At 35.1% G+C, this 22,314-nt stretch overlaps 2 protein-coding genes across 2 annotated transcripts; both read left to right on the top strand.

The window, feature by feature from the left end:
• Positions 1 to 10,173: 10,173 nt before the first annotated feature.
• On the top strand, positions 10,174 to 11,103 carry LOC112663675 (olfactory receptor 8J3-like). The gene has a single exon (XM_025452749.1). It carries the CDS (start codon positions 10,174 to 10,176, stop codon positions 11,101 to 11,103), a length of 930 nt encoding a protein of 309 aa, XP_025308534.1.
• Positions 11,104 to 19,476: 8,373 nt separating this feature from the next.
• Positions 19,477 to 20,424, top strand: LOC112663141 (olfactory receptor 1044-like). Its single transcript, XM_025451719.3, has one exon. The coding sequence runs from the start codon at positions 19,477 to 19,479 to the stop codon at positions 20,422 to 20,424; it is 948 nt and encodes a 315-aa protein (XP_025307504.1).
• Positions 20,425 to 22,314: the final 1,890 nt, after the last annotated feature.

The raw sequence follows: 22,314 nt of genomic DNA, 5'->3' as shown, positions 1-22,314 counted from the left end.
CAATAGCATTAAATCAACAAAACAAACCAGACACAAACATACTATCTTATTCCATTTACATGAAGTTCCAAAACAGGAAAAATGAATCTATGAAAAATCATAACAATTGTGGCTTAAGATATAGAGTGAGACAATTTGCTGCAAAGACACACAGAAGAACATTTTACAGTAATGAAATATATTCTTATTGGTAGTAACTCTGGAGATGTTATTTTTCACATGTTGCCCATACATACTTGGCATTTTATTTTATCCGAGTTACAATTTTAAAATATATATTTTTTGAGATTTTATTCATGAGAGACACAGAGAGAGAGGCAGAGACACAGGTAGGTAAAGGGAGAAGCAGGCTCCTGGAGGGGAGCCCGATGCAGAACTCGTCCCAGGATCCCAGGATCATGCCCTGAGCCAAAGGTTATGCTCAACCACTGAGCCACCCAGGCTTCCCTTAATTCATTTATATTTATATTTTATTTTTTAAAAATATATTGTTTAAAAAAGCAGTTGTAATATGGCCTTTTTTTTCTTTTTTTAAAAGTTTTTATTTAAATTCCACTCAGTTAACTGCAATGTAGCATTAGCTTCAGGTATAAAATTTCATGATTCATCATTTACATATGACATACATTGCCCATCTCAGCAAGTGCCCTCCTTAATTCCCATCACCTATTTAACCTATCTCCCCAATATCTACCCTCTGGTAACCATCAGTATGTTCTCTATAGTTAAGAATGTGTTTCTTGGGCAGCCCCAGTGGCTCAGCAGTTTAGCGCTGCCTTCAGCCCAGGGCCTGACCCCGGAGACCCGGATCGAGTCCGGCATCGAGTCCCGCGCTGGGCTCCCTGCATGGAGCCTGCTTCTCCCTTTGCCTGTGTCTCTGCCTCTCTCTCTTTCTCTCTCTCTGTATCTCTCATGAATAAGTAAATAAATTCTTTTTTTTTTTTTAATTTTTATTTATTTATGATAGGCACACAGTGAGAGAGAGAGAGGCAGAGACACAGGCAGAGGGAGAAGCAGGCTCCATGCACCGGGAGCCTGACGTGGGATTCGATCCCGGGTCTCCAGGATCGCGCCCTGGGCCAAAGGCAGGCGCTAAACCGCTGCGCCACCCAGGGATCCCTAAGTAAATAAATTCTTTAAAAAAAAAGTGTGTTTCTTGGTTTGTCTCTCTCATTTCTCCCCATATTCTTTAATTCTTAAATTCCACATACAAGTGAAATTATATGATATTTATCTTTCTTTGACTTATTTCATTTAGTTCAATAACCTCTAGTTCCATCCATGTTGTTGCAAATGGCAAAATTTCATCTTTTTTGATGGCTGAGTAATATCCTATTATATAGGAGCATTTGGGTGGCTCAGTCGGTTAAGCATCTGTCTTAGCTCAGGTCATAATCCCAGGGTCCTGGGATCAAGCCCCGTGCTGATCAGGGAGTCTGCTTCTCCCTCTCCCTCTACCCCTCCCCTCCACTTATGCTCTTTCTCACACACATACACACACACACACTCTCTCTCTCTCTCTCTCAACTAAATCAGTAAAATCTCTAAAAAAAAAAAAATTCAATTATATATACCATACCTTCTTTATCCATTCATCAGTCAGTGAACTTTTAGGCTCTTTCTATAAATTGGCTATTATTGATAATACTGCTATAAACGTTAGTGTGCATATCTGTCTTCAATTTAGTATTTTTGCATCCTTTTTTTTAAAGAATTTATTTATTCATTCATGAGAGACATATGGAGAGAGCCAGAGACACAGGCAGAGAGACACAGGCAGAGAGACAAGCCGGCTCCATGCAGGGAGCCTGATATGGGACTCGATCCCTGGACTCCAAGATCATGCTCTGGGCCAAAGGCAGGCGCTAAACTGCTGAGCCATCCAGGGATTCCCCTATATCCTTTAAGTAAATACTTAGTCTTGCAATTGCTGGATCATAGGGTAGTTCTATTTTTAACTTTTAAGATACCTCTATACTGCTCTATGATGGCCTAAAAAAAAAAAAAAAAAAAAAGATTTCTTTCTTTATTTGAGAGAATGTAGGTGAGGAAGGGGGTAGGAGAAAGAGAATCCCAAGGAGACTTCCCTCTGAATGCACAGCTCAATGCAGGGCTTGATCCCACAATCCAAAGATCATGGCCTGAGCTGAAATCATGAGTCAGAGCTTTACCAACTGAGCCACCCAGGCAACCCTGATATGGCTTTTTAAATATTATTTTTTATTTGTTTCTCAGCAGCTTTTGAATTTCTATACAACCTATATAAAGTTTTAAAGACTATATGTAATAAAAAGACTATATGTAAAATTATATAATACATTTTATTACATTAAAATTACATCATAAGTACGTATTTTTATAATATATTTAATAAGTTTTCAAATTATTTAGTTTCTAGTATTTCATCATACTAATAACATACTCATGAAGATTTTTATATATTTTAATAACTTGAATTACTTTTGTAGAACAGGTTTTTAGATGGATGTTTTCTACCTACTGAAGTTTTGCATGTTTGCAACTTTTTTGGACCTAAGACAAGATGTTTAGAATAATTATGTTCCTCAGTTCATGATACTTTATCATCATTGGTCAAGGCAAAGACTTACACTTTTCTTAAGTGAATTTTTCATTTTTCATTCCAATTTTTTATGTGTCACACCAAAATTCATATGTTGAAGGCTTAAGCATTAATGCTCAGTATATCAGAATATGACTGTATTTGGAGATAGAACCTTTAAAGAGGTAATTCAGTTAAAACGGCTTATTAAGATGGGCCCTGATCCAATATAACTGGTGTCCTTATAAGAAGAGGATATTAGGACACCCAGAGAACCAGGCATGTATCTAGACCCAACAACTACTATGTGAAGACATAGCAAGAAGGTGGCCATCCCCAAGCCAGAAGAATCCTCAGAAGAAACTAAACCTGCCCACTCAGTGATCTTGGGCATTTAGGCTCCAGAATTGAGAAGATATATTTCTATTGTTTAAGCCACCTGGTCTGTGGTATTTTGTTATGCAGCTCTAGCAAACTCTACATTGTTCATCTTTATTTCTTTATTCAGTTCCCTCTACCACCACCAAGTAATCATCCTGATGTATTTAATGTGAGTCTGTTTTTCTTTTGTTCTCACAGGACAGTTTCCTTTCTATACAATCCTGTTAGTCATTAGTCATTGAATATTTTGTGTATATATACAAATATGTATATGTATATATATACATATATATACACAGACACTAAATATAGATATTTAAACACTAAATATATATATATTATACACATTTATATTATAAATATGTTTATACATTATATATATACATATGTATATAAAATATTCAGTATTTAAAATATTTATGGGGGCAACAGGAAACTTATGGACATGACTCAGGGGCTTCTTTTTAAATACTATGTTTGACTCTTCTCTAGTAGTTTTATTCTACCTTTCTCACCTGAAATATAATTAAGATTAAAATAATAATCTTATTAAAAAATAATAATAATCTTATTGCCTGGGGATTGTTTTTGGAGAACACATCCTCCTTTTAACATTCACTTCACCCTATTCCCTGAAATAATGATTATGCTAATTGTATTCTTTGAAGTAAAAGCAAAGGAAAAAGAAAAACGATGGCATAATAGAAATACCATTTCTAGATAGAGTTTGTTTTAACTTCACTGCTAGACCATTGGTTTCTACCTCTTTAATATTGCATTTTTGCAATAATGAATTCCTAAATGCAGATGAGTTACTTTGGCAGATATATCTTAATCACCATGTCCCCAAGAGGTCAGGGAATTGGACTTGCTTCAATTCAAAAAGACTCAAGAGGCATCTTGTTGAATTCCTAGGCGGAGATCCTGATAATGAGCCATTCCCAAATGGTATCTTCTCCAAGGATGCCAAAGGCAATTTGTCAATCCTAGAATCACCTGTGCTTCAGAGTTGGGTATTTTATTGAACCCCATTTACAGATTCTCACTAAAAGCCTGAAGCAGATTCTGCATTAGAGGTGGGTGGAAAATATTTATCTTATTTTTGAGTAATGGCCTTTGAAAGATCAAAGATAATTCCTCAAACTGAGATGTTTCATTTTTATTTTAGAAGGCACTCCACACTACATATAATCAAATAGTACAATACTTAATCTGTTTCCAAGATTTGTAACTTTGGGAAGGAATATGTGCTGGTAAATATAATCCAGCTATTTGTGTTTCCAAATTAGAACTGGAATCATTATGACTTATGTACTTAAATTATATCACTACCAAAACAATGAATTCTTGCTAAGTTTATTTACATCAGTTTTTATTTCTGCAATATTAACTAAAGTGAAAACTGTGTGTTTCATAGGACGATCTGTGAAAAAAAAAAAAAGACTAGATACACAACTACCCAAACTCCAAATGGTGTTCCTTTTTGAGGATATAACAAATTTTCTCAAGAAAATTTCCATTAAATCTGATAATACAAAGGCAAAAATACATATAGAAGCATAATAGGTAATCAGTGTAATAATAGAACATATTTAGATAAGCCATTTATCTTACAGTAAAATAAATCTGCCAACATATTAGCTGAGAGATCTCAAAAAAAAATTCCTATTTGAATAAAGACGCTGCATAACAAGGAGCCAGGCGCTAAGAAACTGCAAACCCAACATTCCTGGTTTAATAGGACAGAACCTCTATAACATTCTCAAGGAGAAAATAAAACACAGGAAGAAAATGTTCATTTGCTGAGTAGCCCTTAATTCACATGACCCAAAATAAGACATTCTAAAATAAATTTACTTTTTTTAAAGATGTATTTATTATGAGAGAGAGAGAGAGCAGAGGTAGAGGCAAAGGGAAAACATCCCAAGCAGACACCCCACTGAGTGTCTTGCTGGACCTGGGGCTCCATCTCATGACCTTGAGATTATGATCTGCGCTAAAATCAAGTTGGACAATTAACCAACTGAACCACACAGGTGCCTCCAAAATAAAGTTACTTTTTAAAAAATTCTGTGTCATAATTTTTTAATACAAGAAAATTCAAAATACATGGAAACTATTACCATGTATACATAAAGACTGTTATTATTACTCATTAACCATTATAAATTGGTACTCATTTAAATGGGAATCAATATTGAACCTATTTTTTACCCTCCCGGTTATTCTTTAGTATTCAATAGAAGATTTAAAATGTCTAGGGTATGATCAGAAATGACATTCTTAAATATTCTAAAATTCAAGTTTGTTAGCTTCATTTGACACTGTATTCATTTTTACTTTCTGATCACATGGGGCCCGTGCTACAAAGGATGAGCAAACTTCATTCAGATAACATGTCACCTCTCACATGCAAAGAATGGAGTAATCTCAGAGGAATCAAAATGAGTAAGGACACAGAGGACCAGAGATGAAAATTTATGTTCAGTGAGGGCCGATAGGATAGTATGACCAGAAAGTTGGTATGGGCCTAATTGTGGAATGCACTGAAAATAAGGCTAAAGCATCTTTGAATTATTACTTTAAAAATAAATCAGATTACATACTTTAGTTACTAAAAAGCTTTAATGACCACCATTTGTCTACCAGATAATCTGAGAGAATTATGATATGGAAAGCAAGAAGGATGCAAGAGTCAATGTTGATGTTGATGAAAGCTTGACCTCAGCAGCCCCAGTGGCTCAGTGGTTAAGCGCCGCCTTCAGCCCAGGGAGCAATCCTGGAGACCCAGGATCAAGTACCAATGTCAGGCTCCCTGCATGGAGCCTGCTTCTCCCTCTGCCTGTATCTCTGCCTCTCTCTCTCTCTCTCTCTCTCTCTCTCTCTCTCATGAATAAATAAATAAAACCTTAAAAAAATTAAAAAAAAAAAGCTTGACCTAAGGAAGCAGAAGAGAAGGATGTTTAGGCTGGGAAAGTATGTATGGAAATTGGCCAATAATGCATACGGAATTTTGAATTGAAAGAGAAAATTAGAAGATGAATGGGATGTTTGTCTTTTAAAATCTTTTTTAAAAAGATTTTATTTATTTATACATAAAAAACACACAGAGAAAGGCAGAGACATAGGCAGTGGGAGAAGCAGGCTCCCTGCAAGGAGCCTGATGCAGAACTTAATCCTGGGACTCTGGGATCACGTCCTGAGCCAAAGGCAGACACTCAGGTGCCCCTAAAATGGTTGCTTTTTAAGCATTTATTATTGCCCTTTAATATACAGCATATAACCAGCAACACATCAAATTTTAGCAGAAATAGAGGAGTTGATATAATTTAGAAGCATTCTTTCTTGCTTATAGTTGATAAGTGGGCAAGGAAGACAATGGAGAGCCTGAAAGCTGCAGACAAAATATTAAAAGTTGCAAACAGAGAAGATAAGATCAGAAAGAGACATGGGGATGGGGGAACACAGAAGCAATATCCTACAGGGTAGTGTTTGGCAATAAAAGGAAAGCTAGAATTGTGAAACAGAGTGTTGTCCTCCAGTAGAAAGGGTGAAGATTAAGGAACATATTAGAAGTTTCTGTTACAAATTTTTTAAAAATCTTTCAATGGATGAAAAAAAAAATATGCTATCATCATCTGGGTTGACATTTCTGTAAAACTAACCAGACCAGTGTGCTCCAGACTTAAACGTTAGATCATTTAAATTTCTGAAAAGCACCTAAAGCTCACTATGTTCAAAATACCACTCTAGGGATCCCTGGTGGCTCAGAGGTTTAGTGTATGCCTTTGGCCCAGGGTGTATCCTGGAGTCCTGGGATAGTCCCATGTCGGGCTCCCTGCATGGAGCCTGCTTTTCCCTCTGCCTGTTTCTCTGCCCCCTCTCTCTCTCTCTCTCTCTCTCTCTGTGTCTCTCATGAATAAATAAATAAAATCTTTAAAAAATGTATCACTCTAATCACTCTGTCTTAATGTCTAATGTCTAATCACATTCTCTAATATTCAAAAATGTCATGGCTATCAATCTGATTGCAAAAAAAAAAAAATCACAGAATGTTTCCTTTTTAAAAAGTCTTTTAAATATTTTATTTATTTGAGAGAAAGAGAGCAAGCTTGAACAAGGGCAAGTGGCAGAGGGAGGGGGATCAGCAGATTCCCCATTGAGCAGGGAGCTCAATGTGGGGCTTATCCCAGGACCCTGGGATCATGACCTCAGTCAAAGGCAGACACTTAACTGACTCAGCCACCCAGACGCCCTGACAAAATGTTTCTTTATCTGGCCCCATCTGTCATTCCTTTATATTTCTCTCATACAATACATAATATGAATTATGTTAAAGATACCATCTTGTTTCTGCTCCCAACTTAAATTTACTTCCTTCCTTCTACCTCCAGCTTCTCCCCTTGAACTCAAGTCAACATTATTTATCTTCCTCAGGAATCCTATAACAATGGCTTGACTCATTTAAAAAAAAAAAAAAAAAAAAAACTTCTATTCATGTCTAACTCACTTCCTATCTGTAACTCATTATCTTCACAATACTAAGGGTTCTTATTTCAGATTTAAAGTTGATCATCTCATTCACCTACCTTAAAACTTCCCAATGATTTACAATTCTCTTAGAATAAATCCCAAATATTTATTGTAACCTATACAATCTGATTCTACTACCTCTCCACTTTCTCATTACCATTAGTCACCCCGGCCTCTGTTAAGTTCCTCTTTAAAAACAAATAAAAACCTAAAGTCTTTTCTTTCCCTGAGCAACACCTTCAAGAAATACATTCCCACCTGGAATCTAGGAACATTTTTTCCTGTGATTTATGAAATAATTAGCTCATTCTCATGCTTTAGGTTTGAGTTCAAATGTGACCCTCTCAGAAAGGCCTTCCCCTAACATCTCATGTGACATAATCATCCCAGTTTATCCTAATGTATCTTTTTCACTCAATTTATTTATTGTTCTCATTACAACCTGCAATCGTCTCATCTGTAAGTTCCATTACCAGTCTTCTCTCTTTTCCTTATTGTTGGAATAAAAAACTCATAAGCTGAGGGGCAAATAATTTATCTGAAGCTTGAACATATTCTCTGGCACAAGTAGAAAATCAGCAAATGCTTGGTAAATAAATAAGTAAGAAGATAAACTCAAAAAAAAAAAAAAAAAAGAAGAAGAAGATAGACTCAAACCAAGATAGGAATGATGATGTAGTAAATTCTCAGCATAGTTAGAAGTTGTTTCAGTTTTGTTCCTTTAATTCTTTCTCTATTGTTGCTTCACTCTTTTTCCTCACTGCAGAATAGATTTTTTTTTTCTATTCCATCCTATTTTAGGAAAGAAAATGTCAGCAGCCTAAGCTTTAACAGTTCAGGCATTTATGATCTATAGTCTTTAAAAAAAAACACTTACTTGAGGTATGGTTGACATACAAAAAGCTGTATACATGTTTGATGGGTACAATTTGATGAGTTTGGAGATACATCAGTGAAATCATCACCACAACGTATTATAAATATATCCATCATCTCCAAATGTTTCCTCCTACCCACTTTTATGATGATGATTATGATGATGGTGATGATGATAATGATGATGATAATGATGTGTATATGCATAGTTAAAGTTTGCTAAAGGGTAGATGTTATGTTAAATGATATAGTCTTAATGCTCTAGAATTTAATTCCAGGTCTTTAGATAAGAGATCATCATAGGACTTCTTTGGGCCAGGTACCCACTACTGGAACTATCAGTTGTGATTAGGAAGGGATTCTAATTGGACTTAGTTAAGAACATATGACCATCCTTGAAACAAACATATCCAGGAGAATATTCAGTCATGTTATAATAGCATGTTGATTCTTTGACAAATATATGCAATGAAATTATCACAGAAGCTCTATAGTGTAAGGAAGTTTATCATTACGGTAGTGAAAAATATCAAAATGGGGAAAATATACCAAGTAAAAGATCAACTAAAAATGAAGGCCAGATATATTAACATTTAATAAATAGTTATAAAATTTTATAATTTTTAAAAATATTCCACTTATTTATTCATGAGAGACACACACACACAGAGATAGAGAGAGAGAGAGGCAGAGACAGGCAGAGGGGGAAGCAGGCCCCATGCAGGGAGCCTGATGTGGGACTTGATCCCAGGTCTCCAGGATCACACCCTGGGCTGAAGGTGGCGCTAAACTGCTGAGCCACCCAGGGATCCCCCAAATTTTATAAATTTAAAGTAGCTTTTAAAAATAAACATAGTGGGATGCCTGGGTGGCTCAGCAATTGAGCATCTGCCTTTGGCTCAGGACTTGATCCCAGGGCCACCACCTCGGGCTCCCTGCAGGGAGCCTGCTTCTCCCTATGCTTATGTCCCTGCTTCTCCATATATATATCTTTCATGAATAAGTGAATAACATCTTTTAAAAAGAATAAAAATAGACATAGTAGAAAGAATAGTAGGAATCTTGTAACTTGTGGGACAATAAGGAAAAGTTATGATAGGGAAGATAAAGAAAGTGGTATCCAATAAGGCATAGTGGGTTGTTTTACAAAAGTTTGTAAATTTCACAGATCTCATTTTTCTGAAAGCTGGAAAGAAAATTAGTCATCTGAAAAATAAAAGACATGTCTCCATGTATTTTTGTCTGGGTTAATAAAATGGAAAATGAGAAAAAGCAGGTAACAGACATGAATGGTAGAAATTATTAATTCAATTTCCATCAAATAAAAGTTATAGAAAGATAGGATAAAGAAAATGGGGCAGGATAGAGAATAGAATCATCTAATCTTCAGAAAAAAAGCAACAAGTCCCAGGTTAGGAAATCACAAGCAGACAATTGGATTATTTGGAGCCATATAATTCCTCAAGCTTTTCTCACACTCAAGAGACATGATATGAATATTGAATCATGGCTTCAAATTTTTGCAAACTAATAAGATTCTCACGATTTTAATAAGACTGTGAGGAAGTAAATCCTCAAATAATGCATGATGCTGGATCATCTATTTATTTTGCTATACTTGCCTTTTCTCTCTTCCAAATGATCACAAAGTTTAATTTGCTAGTCCTCATGCCTTGATTTTAATAACTGAGTTGGATTAATACATGATTCCAGGAAATCTCACCTAAAGAATATGCCTTCTAGTGACCTTCCCAGAAAATAATTCCTCAAAGTTTGTAACCACTTCTTTTCCTCTCCAAACAGATGACTATTCAAACCCTTAGATGGCTCCTGGAAATTTCACACAGATCACTGAGTTTGTTCTCGTGGGAGTCTCAGACCGCCCAGACCTCCAGATGCCACTCTTCTTTGTTTTCCTGGTGATCTATGGGCTCACGGTGGCAGGGAACCTGGGCATCATCACCCTCACCAGTGTTGACTCGCAGCTTCAAACGCCCATGTACTTCTTCCTCAGGCACTTGGCTATCATCAATCTTGGCGATTCTACTGTCATTTCCCCTAAGATGCTCTTCAATTTTTTAGTAAAAGAGAAAACCACTTTGTACTATGAATGTGCCACCCAACTGGGAGGATTCTTGGTTTTCATTGTAGCTGAGGTATTCACCTTAGCTGTGATGGCCTATGACCGCTATGTGGCCATTTGCAACCCCCTGCTCTACATGGTGGTGGTATCTCCACAGATTTGCCTTTTCTTGGTGTCCCTCACATACCTCTACAGTTTTTCCACAGCACTTGTAGTTTCATCTTGTATATTTTCTCTGTCTTATTGCTCTTCCAATGTAATCAATCATTTTTTCTGTGATATTGTCCCTCTGTTAACATTGTCCTGCTCAGATACTTACCTTCCAGAGACAATAGTATTTATATCTGCAGCTACAAATTTGGTTTTATCCTTGATTATAGTTCTAGTATCCTATTTCAACATTGTTTTGTCCATTCTAAGGATGCATTCATCAGAAGGAAGGAAAAAAGCCTTTTCCACATGTGCTTCACATATGATGGCAGTCACAGTTTTCTACGGAACACTACTATTCATGTATTTGCAGCCTCAAACTAACTACTCATTGGATACTGATAAAATTGCTTCTGTATTTTATACCCTGGTGATCCCCATGTTGAATCCCATGATCTACAGCCTGCGGAATAAGGATGTGAAGGCTGCCTTACAGAGATTTCTGAAAAACTCATGCTGATCTTTTAAATCAATGTAATTTTAGATGGTTAAGTTAGGGTACCATATGTCAGAGAAGGCAAACATTAGGGAGCAAACTTATAGGTGTACAAGTAATTCTAGGAATTAAAAGGAGCTAGAATTTGGGAAGCATTGAATTAAAAGGTAAACTGAAGTTCTTGGAAATAAAGGTTAATGCAGAAACAAGCATTATTCACTAACTTTGTTCATAGATACTCAATTTGAAAGAAATATTTCCATTGGTTGGAAGATGTGTAAGTTAAAAAATTAAATAACTTTGAACAGAGCAATAAAATATGGCTGAGAGAAGTAAGTTGATCTTTCTTATCCTTGGGCTTCTTTTTCACTTTCTGACTGGTTATGTTGAGGTATAGTGGATCACTACATCTTGAGGAACTGTAATTACGGATTGCTAAAATCCTCTTCACAGCCAAGTTAGTAAAATTAAACTGAAAATTATATTTAAAATAAAACTCCCTAATTCTTTCTTAATCATTGATATTTTCATGTTGATTCATAAATATACTGGGTTCTGTAAGATTTCTCTTTCTCTTTACTCTAAATAACAGCCTTTTGTATTGTGTGTAATATATATACTGTCTTATGATATCATTAGACATTCCAGGAATCATGCTTGTGAGAATTCCTATGTCATTAGAGGGAAATGTTAATTGTTTTTATAAGTATTTTTGTTATGTCTTCTGATAGTTCTTGATCAGTGCGTGTACACCAAAAACTGTTGTATAATTTTGGGGAATGGAGGTAACCAGACTATATCTCAGTCCTATTCAGCATCACCAGATAAAGGTCAATAAGTCCATATTTTAATTAACTCTATGGGTGATTCTGACATTTGGCCTTATGAATGAGTCTTGACAAATAATCAAAGAACTACACTGGAAGAAATAAGAAAATACCTCAATTCACTGCACTTTGCTTTATTACATTTTGCAGATATTGCAGTTTTTAGAAAGTTTGTGGCAACCCTGCATTGAGCAAGTCTATTAGCACCCTTTTTCCAACGGCTTTTGCTCATTTTGTGTCTCTGGCACATTTTGGTCATTCTCACAATATTTCAAACTTTCCTTCCTTTCAAGATTTTGTTTAAACTCTAGTTAATTAACATATATTGTGGTATTAGTTTCAGCGGTAGAATTCACTAATTCATCACTTGCATATAACACCCAGTACCCATTACATCAGTGCCCTTCTTAATGCCTATCACCAATTTACCACATCCCTCCAGCAACCCTCAGTTTGTTCCCTATAGTTGAATCTCTTATTCTTTGCCTTCCTCTCTGTTTTTGCTTACTTTATTTTTCCTTCCCTTCCCCTATATTCATCTGTTAAACTTTTTTGATGGTGAACTGTGATCAGTGATAATGACCATCTGAAAGCTCAGTTGACGGTTAACATATTTTAGCAATAAAGTTGTCATTTAAAAAATTAAGGTATGTATATTTTTAGACATACTACTATTGCACTCTTAGTAGATTACAGTATAGTGTAAACATAACATTTATATGACTTAGGAAACCAAAAAAAAAAAATTCAGTTGATTTGCTTTATTGTGAAACTTTTTTTTATTACAGTCGTCTGGAACCTAAGTCCCAATATCTTGGAGATATGACTGAATATGGAAAATCAAATTAACATTTTATGGGTATCTTCACTTTAGTTATAAATGAATTTCAATGTTGAAGAGTTCCTTGAAGTCACTAAACTTTTAGTCATAATAATTATGATATAAGAAAAAAATATAATACTACAAAATTAGATTCATAGACATGAAAACATTACAATTGAATTATTCCCCAAAATCGGGCAGCCCTGGTGGCTCAGCGGTTTAGTGCCGCCTGCAGCCCAGGGTGTGATCCTGGAGACCTGGGATTGAGTCCCACGTCATGCTCCCTGTGTGGTGCCTGCTTCTCCCTCTGCCTGTGTCTCTGCCTCTCTCTCTCTCTCTGTCTCTATGAATAATTAAAATAAAATCTTTTTTTTAAAAAAAAGAATTATTCCCAAAAATCCTTTTTAAAATATCCCCTACTAATTTCCCTACTAACTTAGTTAAATTAATTCTAAAATCCCCTATTTAGGTACAAGAAATATGAGGCATCCCAGAGAAATGTTTTCTTTAATCAGTTGCACTAATATTGTGACAAAGCTATTAGTTGATACTTTGCATTGTCTTGTCTTTTCTTTTCTTTAGTTTATTATAAAATTCTTGACTAATGGTCGTAGTTTTAGAATGGACAGCTAGAGCAGATGTCTCTATACATATTATATATATATATATATATATATATATATATATATATATATATAAGCAAGGAGTCCATATAGTCCTTTGGAATCTTCTTATTACCCTGAACTTAGGTATGGGAACTTAAAGATCTATTAAATAATAGGAAAGAACAAAATTATGTAGAGTCTTTTAGTACACAACCACGGTTAATCAATATTAAAATATTGATATATTGATCTAATGTTACAAGACAGAAATCCTTAATGTACTACAATTATTTGTCTGAGCAGCCAAGTTCTGCTCACTGGGCATGATCTTTATTACACATGTATTCATAGACACTGCTCTATAAATCATGTTTGTGATGAGACATGAGTGGGGGAAATGTATGCTTAGGAGGAACTAATCATGAGTTATATATAGATGCTTATACTGGTTGCTACAAGTCTGAATAGAAAGCATTGAAATGACATTCAACAAGACCATCATGTGAAGTATATACAGGCTTCATTGAATAAAGTTTATAAACTCCCATAGAAAGTATAGTGTTGGTTTTCCATGGCCCTCTATAAAATTTTAATTATTTAACCTGATACGTTATTTTAAGATAAAACATGAAAAAGAGTTGAGGTTTCAAATTTAATTTCTGGACTCTTTAAATATTTCTGATTTATTAGTAAGAGTTTCCTTTTAATTAAATTTAAGTTTGAATGGCTTCTTCAGAACCAATACTGGTACTCCTAAGGATTTTGTTTGTTTTTGTGTTATGTGTTGCACTATACATAATGGTCAGACATTTCGATACCAAACTGCAAGTCCTGGCATTTTATAACAAGGCACAAGCAGAGACAGGATATCTAGCCATTAGTGCCAGATGTGTTCCCCAATCCAGGGGGGAGGGGAAGAGACACAGTAAATATTCAAAAAAGAATTATTTAATATATAGAACATACAATTCAAACATACACAATTCCTTAGCTTGATCCCTAGCTTTATCTTTACCTAGTTTGGTCATCATTTACACAATGTAAGCAGGTTGTAATTTTAAAGCATTGCTATATTTTCTCCTTCAAAGTGTCCTGTTTATACATCATGAAAAAAAAAGATTTTATCCGTTTCTTTATTCTATTGTAGCCCAGTATTATAGTTAGTTTTTATTAGAAGAAAAGTAAGGGGAACATTTTAAATTCATAACCAGTATATAAAACTCACATCCATGCTTCTTTCCCCACACATTGAATTGACAATATATATCTTGTACATCATCTAGGTCAGAATGACCAGGATACAAGCTAATGCCCAGCGCTTTTACCAAATTCCTTGTACATATAGTATTAAGGGGTAAGTCCTTCGAGGAATTAGATAAATATTTCATAGGAAGTTATAAGAATTTTAAAAAGGTAATTCATACCTGTCTTTAAAAGCCAATTTCAAAGACTGACCCTAATAATCTACTATAACCAAAATATTTTTTTCAAAAGTTGACTAATCATAATATTTTAAGATTTAGGAGAACCATAGAGCAATAGCATTATACTAAATGCAGAACTATACATATGCAGTTCTTCAAAAACAGAGATCCCAGTTGAACACGGACTGTAATTTTTCTGATAATCTTATTTGCATCATGCTCTGCGATAAGACCCTTTGGGACAGAGACACTAACAAATACATGCAGTCAGCTGCTATTCAGAGCTGTAATGAAGAGAAATAGGAGCACATACTACCCAGGTAGGTGAGGAGAGCAGATTTCAAAATGGTGGACTTTGACATATTGACATGTAATACTATCCCTATAGTAGCTCAAGACAAGAATTTTAAAAATTAAATAGAGTATAATACAATTGACTAGATAAGAAAAAGTTTGGAGTACATTTTGTAAGAGAAAAGTAAACAGTGCTTTCTCTTTTTTTTACATTAGTTATATATATTCATATATTTCTTTTTAGATTTAAAAATATATTTTTACATATACATATTTAGTTTTAGATTAGATATTTATTTCTTATGTATATTTTATTTCACATATATAATTTATCTTTAGATCAAATAAAATACAAATTCCAGTTTAGAATGTCTGAGGAAATTTGGAAAAATCAGGGCATGATTTACCAGATTATAATCTGTGAGACCTGTGTTTCTGCATTTACAATAACTAGAGACCTTACTTAAGATTAGCAGGGAGCATATTGGACAAAGGCCACCAATGTGGCCTTAGAAATGTTTTCTAAATTAATGATTATAAGAAAAAGGGGAAGAGATATTCAAATATAATTATGATATTAATCTTAAATTAGTTAACCCAACATTACTATTTAATTTTTCATTACCTAATATTTAGAAGGGACTGCATCAGGAAATGACAAAAAAAACCAGCAAGGCGCTCAACTGTAAGTTTCTAACTAACACCCAGCAGGGGAAGAGGTATGGAAACAGACAGTTGTTATACATGTGGCAAAAGCTACAAGTGAATTATGCCTAATGTGATTCTATAGCAAAAAATGAAATATGTTGACATGGAAAGTAGCTCTTCAGTGAATAGATGTTGTTTCAACAGGCTTTAATGATAAATGAATTTCCCTTCATCCATTTTGCTTGTAGAGAAGACTACTAGAAACAGCACGAACAAAATGGAGAAGCATGGAAGGGCATATTGGTATTGACAAGTGGAGATCAGTTCTATTAACTGGACCAATGGATATCCATTCATGGTAGAGAGTATTGAATAGAATTGGGATTATAAAAATATTCAGAGGGACACCTGGGTGGCTCAGCAGTTGAGCATCTCCCTCGGCCCAGGGCGGGATCCCGAGTCATGGGATCAAGTCCCACATCCAGCTCCTTGCATGGAGCCTTCTTCTCCCTCTGCCTGTGTCTCTGCCTCTCTTTCTGTCTGTCATGAATAAATAAATTAAAAATAAATAAAATAAATAAAATAAAAGATTCAGAGATGAGACTGTAAAAAGTTGCATATAGTTTTAAATATAATTATCCACATTTTGTTTTTAATACAAAGTAAAATGATTTGTATGTACAAATGTCAGAGTTTTTATTTTGGAAGTGGAGCGAAAGCAATTGAGAAAAAAAAGAGACCAAAAAAAGGAAATTTGGATAAAGCTTTTCTATCTTTCCAGTCTGTTCTACTTCCTATTCTTTGGCTGCTCTGTCTTCAGACAGCAGTGCCTAGAAATCAACGGTTTTCAACATACATTATTGAAAGAGAGAATGAGTGAATTAATACAGGCTTATAAGGTAGTGGCAGTGAACATATTCAAGAGAAGGAGAAAAAGAGAGTACAGTCTTACTTATAGATCAGAGTAGGAGATGTTGCTTAGGTCTGTAGGTAAGTTGCTTATCTACTGAGGTTGGTGAAAATGGTGATGGTGTTTCTTTTTTTTTTTTTTTTTTTTTTTAAATTTTATTTATTTATGATAGTCACATAGAGAGAGAGAGAGAGAGAGAGGCAGAGACATAGGCAGAGGGAGAAGCAGGCTCCATGCACCGGGAGCCTGACGTGGGATTCGATCCGGGGTCTCCAGGATCGCGCCCTGGGCCAAAGGCAGGCGCCAAACCGCTGCGCCACCCAGGGATCCCGTGTTTGTTATGTCAGAATGCAACTTTTTTGAAACTGTGTTGTAACTAGGACTAGATTGTGATTTAATTTTTAGAATCTTAACCAGGAATATTTTGACTAATTAGAACAGATTCTTGTAGAACAGAAAAGAGTGTGAAAGACGAGTGAATGCTGGGTAATGAGAGTATTATTCTAGATCTATTTATATACTCCATGCCATCATGTAACTAATATTTATTTCTGTGGTTTGTGGGACAAAAAGTTTGAGTCTGAAAACATGTAGTCTAAAGAAGGGTCTTGGTCTGAGCAGATCAATAAATAAAAAGTTTATTTTATTTGTTTTTCCTTTCTCCTTTTTTTAAAAACAAATTTGCTTCAAATTAGCTTTCATTTTTTTTAAAGATTTTATTTATTTACTCATGAGAATACAGAGAGAGAGAGAGAGAGAGAAGAAACAGGCGGAGAGACAAAGGCAGAGGGAGAAGCAGGCTCCATGCAGGGAGCCTGACGTGGGACTCGATCCTCTGTCTCCAGGATCACACCCGGGGCTGTAGGCGGCGCTAAACCGCTGAGCCACCGGGGCATGCCCGATTTTCATTTTAATATGCGAATTCGATATTTGGAATGAATGAATTGCTAAGTTTTTATCTCAATTTCCATGTTGCTATAATTATATATTAAAACTCCATCCACATTAAAGTTTCAGAAGGGAAGATACAACTTATTTAGGATAAAATTAAAGTAAATAAATATTCCTTGAAAGTTATTGCTTAACACACAATGTTTCCCAATAAACATACTGACTAAACCAAACAAAAAAATAACTAAAATGTGGTTTTGGGTCTATTGAAGAATAGTTGTGAGAGCTATGAAACAACTATTTGTAAATTCTGAAGAAAATTTGAAGAAACATGAGATTTTATTTTATTTGCATATTTATTCCCATTGTAATTTCTGGAGTTATAAAAAAAAATTTGTTTTCATTTCTCAGGATTAAGGGTGGGAAAGAAAGAGACAGAGAGATAAAAAAAGGGATAGATAAAATGAAGAGAGATGACTTTTGACATTAATAATAAGAATATGGTTCTATAATTTTTATGCTTTCTTAAAATAAATTTCAATAAATTTTATTTAGGTACTCAATAATTCAATTACTAAAGTCAATCGCTAGTGCCAAGAACTATTTGTTGTATTCCTCTGATTTAGATAATGTCATTATCTGCCTTTTATAGACCACTAAAGATTAAATATCTAGTGATTAAAAATTAGCAGAATTATATGGATATATACATAGAGAGATCTAAATTGGTTAGCTCCATGGGCAACACACATAACACTTTCTATTTCAAAGTAATAAATCATATTAATTATAAGTCCTTCAAAAAAAGAAAAAAGAAATTCAGGTAAAATGAATAAGAAAAATAAATAGAGATCTATCTTAAAGCAAGAAAATGAAAATTAATACATAAAACATAATTCAACTCTATATTTCCTTAATAAAAGGTAAACCAGTTAAATATAATTGATCTATAAAGAGACTTAAATTTCCAAAACTCTTGGAAAGCAAGTATCAATTTATAATATATTATAATTTATAATATATAACTTATTATATAATACCATGTAATATGTAATATATTACATGCATTATATTATGTCAACATAGATTATATTGAATATATTTTATAATATATTATAAAATTTATGAGGGTCCATTCTCTTTGGTCATGCTACAGAGATAAAGATGTTTATCTTTATGCAATGATAGCAAGCAAAATTTAAAATAATAATGAGATAAGGACTCCTGAGTCAAAATAATATGGGTATGAAACCCAACTAACTACTCAGACCATCTGTCTGCTTTTGTTTCAGGTGTTAACTGTTTTAATTTCCTCTTCCTCATCTATAAGGTGGGCATAATAAGATGGTTTTTACAATAAAGGTTTAGTGAGATCAAATGAGGCCAATAAACACCTCATTATACCTTTCATACTTACCCATTTTCAGTATATAAATCATAAACATAACTATGAAGATTATTCTGCAACCTAGAAGGGACTTTTAGTGATAAATTATTAAAGTAAAATAGAAAATACAACGTTTTTGCCAGGATTGGGACAATGCAGATTTATGTCTGCACAGATATAATGACAGATCTGTCAGGGTGATGTCACTGCAGAAGATTTATCTTCCCTTATGTTACTAATGTTAAGTTTTTTCCAGAAAAACAATAGCTTAAACATTTTAATAAGTCACATTATAGTTTTAAATAGCTTAATCCACAAGACCTTTGAACAGAAACCAAGTCCATGTGGACTGTTCCACTGACTCATCTTTAAATATACAATGGATTTGAGAGAAGAGAAATAGGGTGTTTCCACATACAACTCTTCCTGTTCTCCATCTCATCCCCAGAAACTCAAAATGCTAACAACCTTTATATTAGCAACAAAACCTCTTTACAAGATATTAAAGTATAAAAATACTACTTATAGGAATGACAACTTGAATTTAACTCTTTTCTCTACTTCCCTGTGCAGATGCCTTTAAGAGATATGGCTCAGATAAATTGTACCCACGTACAGGAGTTTATTCTCATGGGCCTCACAGATCGAAAGGAGTTGAAGATGCCCTTCTTTGTGGTTTTCTTGTCTATCTACTTCTTGACAGTAGTAGGCAATCTAGGTTTGATCCTAGTCATTAGAACAGATTCAAGACTTACTAACACACCGATGTACTTCTTTCTTAGCAACCTAGCTTTTGTTGATTTCTGTTATGCTTCTGTCATTACACCCAAAATGCTTGGCAATTTCTTGTACAAACAAAATGTTATCTCCTTCAATGCATGTGCTGCTCAGTTAGGCTGTTTCCTCACTTTCATGGTATCTGAGTGCTTGCTACTGGCATCCATGGCCTATGACCGATACGTGGCCATTTGTAACCCTCTCCTCTACATGGTTGTAATGTCCCCAGGAATCCGCATTCAGCTTGTAGCTGTTCCCTACAGCTATAGCTTTCTTATGGCACTATTTCATACCATCCTCACTTTTCGCCTCTCCTATTGTCATTCCAATATCATCAATCATTTCTATTGTGATGACATGCCTCTCCTTAGGCTAACCTGTTCAGACACTCACTCCAAACAGCTGTGGATCTTGGCCTGTGCTGGGATCACATTCATTTCCTCTGTTCTGATTGTCTTCGTCTCCTATATGTACATTATTTCTGCCATCCTGAGGATGCGCTCAGCTGAGGGCAGGCGCAAGGCTTTCTCCACATGTGGCTCTCACATGCTGGCAGTCACCATCTTCTATGGGACCCTCATCTTTATGTACTTACAGCCGAGCTCAAACCATTCCCTAGACACAGACAAAATGGCCTCAGTCTTCTACACAGTGATCATTCCCATGTTGAACCCCTTGATCTACAGCCTCAGGAATAAAGATGTAAAAGATGCCCTGAAAAAAGCCATCCTTAATAGAAACCAAGCTTTGTGTTTATGAAATTCTGAAAACATGAGTTGAATAAATAAAACTAGAATTTCCTTCATGATCTGATTGTTTTCTTTTTTAAAAAAGCTTGTAGAGTGCCTTGATTTTAGTTGGTGGCCAATAAACATTTGTTCACTGTAAAATAAAATCATACTCTGAATTCTTTGTAAACAAGTGTGACTTAAAATTAAAATTTATATGTAGAAAGTACCAGAGGAATTTATATCATGTTATTTCTCAAATGAAACTATATATATATATGTACCACTGTAAGCCAGTGATATCAACTGGGATTGATTTTCATTTGGTAATGTATGGAAGTATCATTGATTTTGACCATGACAAGGTGGCATAAAGGAAGACCATTTGTGCCTAGAAGCTCAAGGCTAGGGATGCTGCTACATCACCTACAATGCACTGGAGGGTATGAGTGGGAAATATCAGTGAGGGAGACAGAACATGGGAGACTCCTAACTCTGGGAAACGAACAAGGGGTAGTGGAAAGGGAGGTGGGCAGGAGGATAGGGTGACTGGGTGCCGGGCCTAATTTAAGATGGTATTGTAATGTTTATACACTACATCATCTGTATAATTTGGCAGAAAACAATGTATCTTTGATAATAAATGTATCTTGAGACATTAAAACTGTTTGATATTTGTCACTCTTTCTCAGCATGCAGAGTCTTTCTTGAGTGTTTTGTTTCCAGTACTTCTTATCACAAAATAGGCTCAGATGTTTAAAACAAAACTTTGGAAAAATAAAAGTCTGAACAATTTTTAGGATGTTCAGTAAGGTCTAGTTATATTTTATTCCTAGCCACAAATCAGGGATCTTTTTTCCCCTAGAAAAAGGAAGACAAATGATAGATGTCAATGAACCTGACTCCTCATAGTACCACAAGTAGAATTACTTTTGGAAATCCGTTGTTTCCCTCTCATTGATAAAATGATGGGATTGTGCTATGTATATGGCTTTAATTTGTTTTCCTTTACAGAGTTATTTAGCTAACAAATGAATTCTTAATATTAATAATAATTACAGCAATAATATTTATAGCTACTCTGGTTGAATAGGATAGTAGGCATAAAGATTGGCCCTACTGTTCTTCTTCTTCTTCTTTTTTTTTAAAGATTTTATTTATTTATTCATGACAGACACAGAGAGAGAGAGGCAGAGACATAGGCAGAGGGAGAAGCAGGCTTCATGCAGGGAGCCTGACATGGGACTCAATCCCAGGGTCCAGGATCAGGACCTGGGCTGAAGGAGGTACTAAACCGCTGAGCCACTGGGGCTGCCACCTATTGTCGTTGTTGTTGTTGTTGTTGTTGTTCTTCTTCTTCTAATTTCTTTTTATTGGAGTTCAATTTGCCAACATATAGCATAACACCAGTGCTCATCCCATCAAGTGCCCCCCTCAGTGCCCGTCACCCCTACTGTTCTTCTTAACACAGTTTCCAGACATCTTCCTTCAGGTGACTCAACAACACTTGAGTCATCTCTTCAGAATCAGAGTACTATTTAAAGCACTGCCTGAAAGCTCTGGGTCTAAATATAGTCTATAGTCCCCTGGAGCCCATAATCCTCTGATTTTCACTTTCTCACAGGCATCTCAAAAGTTCAACTTTGCCAATAGAAGTCTCTCTAACCAGTGCTGCACCTAACCCCTGTCTGCAGCTCCTCCAGTCCTTGCAACAACCATGTCCACTTGTATCTCCAATTGTAAACAGTTTTATTAGCTGCAGCAGCACTCATGAGGATCTACAATTCACCAAGCGTGAATTCAGTGTGGTTACATCATACATTTACAAGTTAGCAGAAAATGCACTATCTTGGGAAAAGAGTAATAATTCCCAAATCTCTTCCACCCCCAACCAAAGAAACCTTTTGTAATGAGGAAAATT

Source organism: Canis lupus, chromosome 18, assembly GCF_003254725.2.
Source record: "Canis lupus dingo isolate Sandy chromosome 18, ASM325472v2, whole genome shotgun sequence".
In the NCBI taxonomy this organism is placed as follows: Eukaryota; Metazoa; Chordata; class Mammalia; order Carnivora; family Canidae; genus Canis; species Canis lupus.
The sequence above is the reverse complement of the archived record's forward strand: the minus strand, read 5'-3'. Positions and strand labels throughout refer to the sequence as shown.

What these genes read in the sequence shown, in the direction of transcription:
- LOC112663141 (XM_025451719.3), top strand. Translation starts at nt 19,477, where the DNA reads ATGGCTCAGATAAATTGTACCCACGTACAGGAGTTTATTCTCATGGGC.
- LOC112663675 (XM_025452749.1), top strand. Translation starts at nt 10,174, where the DNA reads ATGGCTCCTGGAAATTTCACACAGATCACTGAGTTTGTTCTCGTGGGA.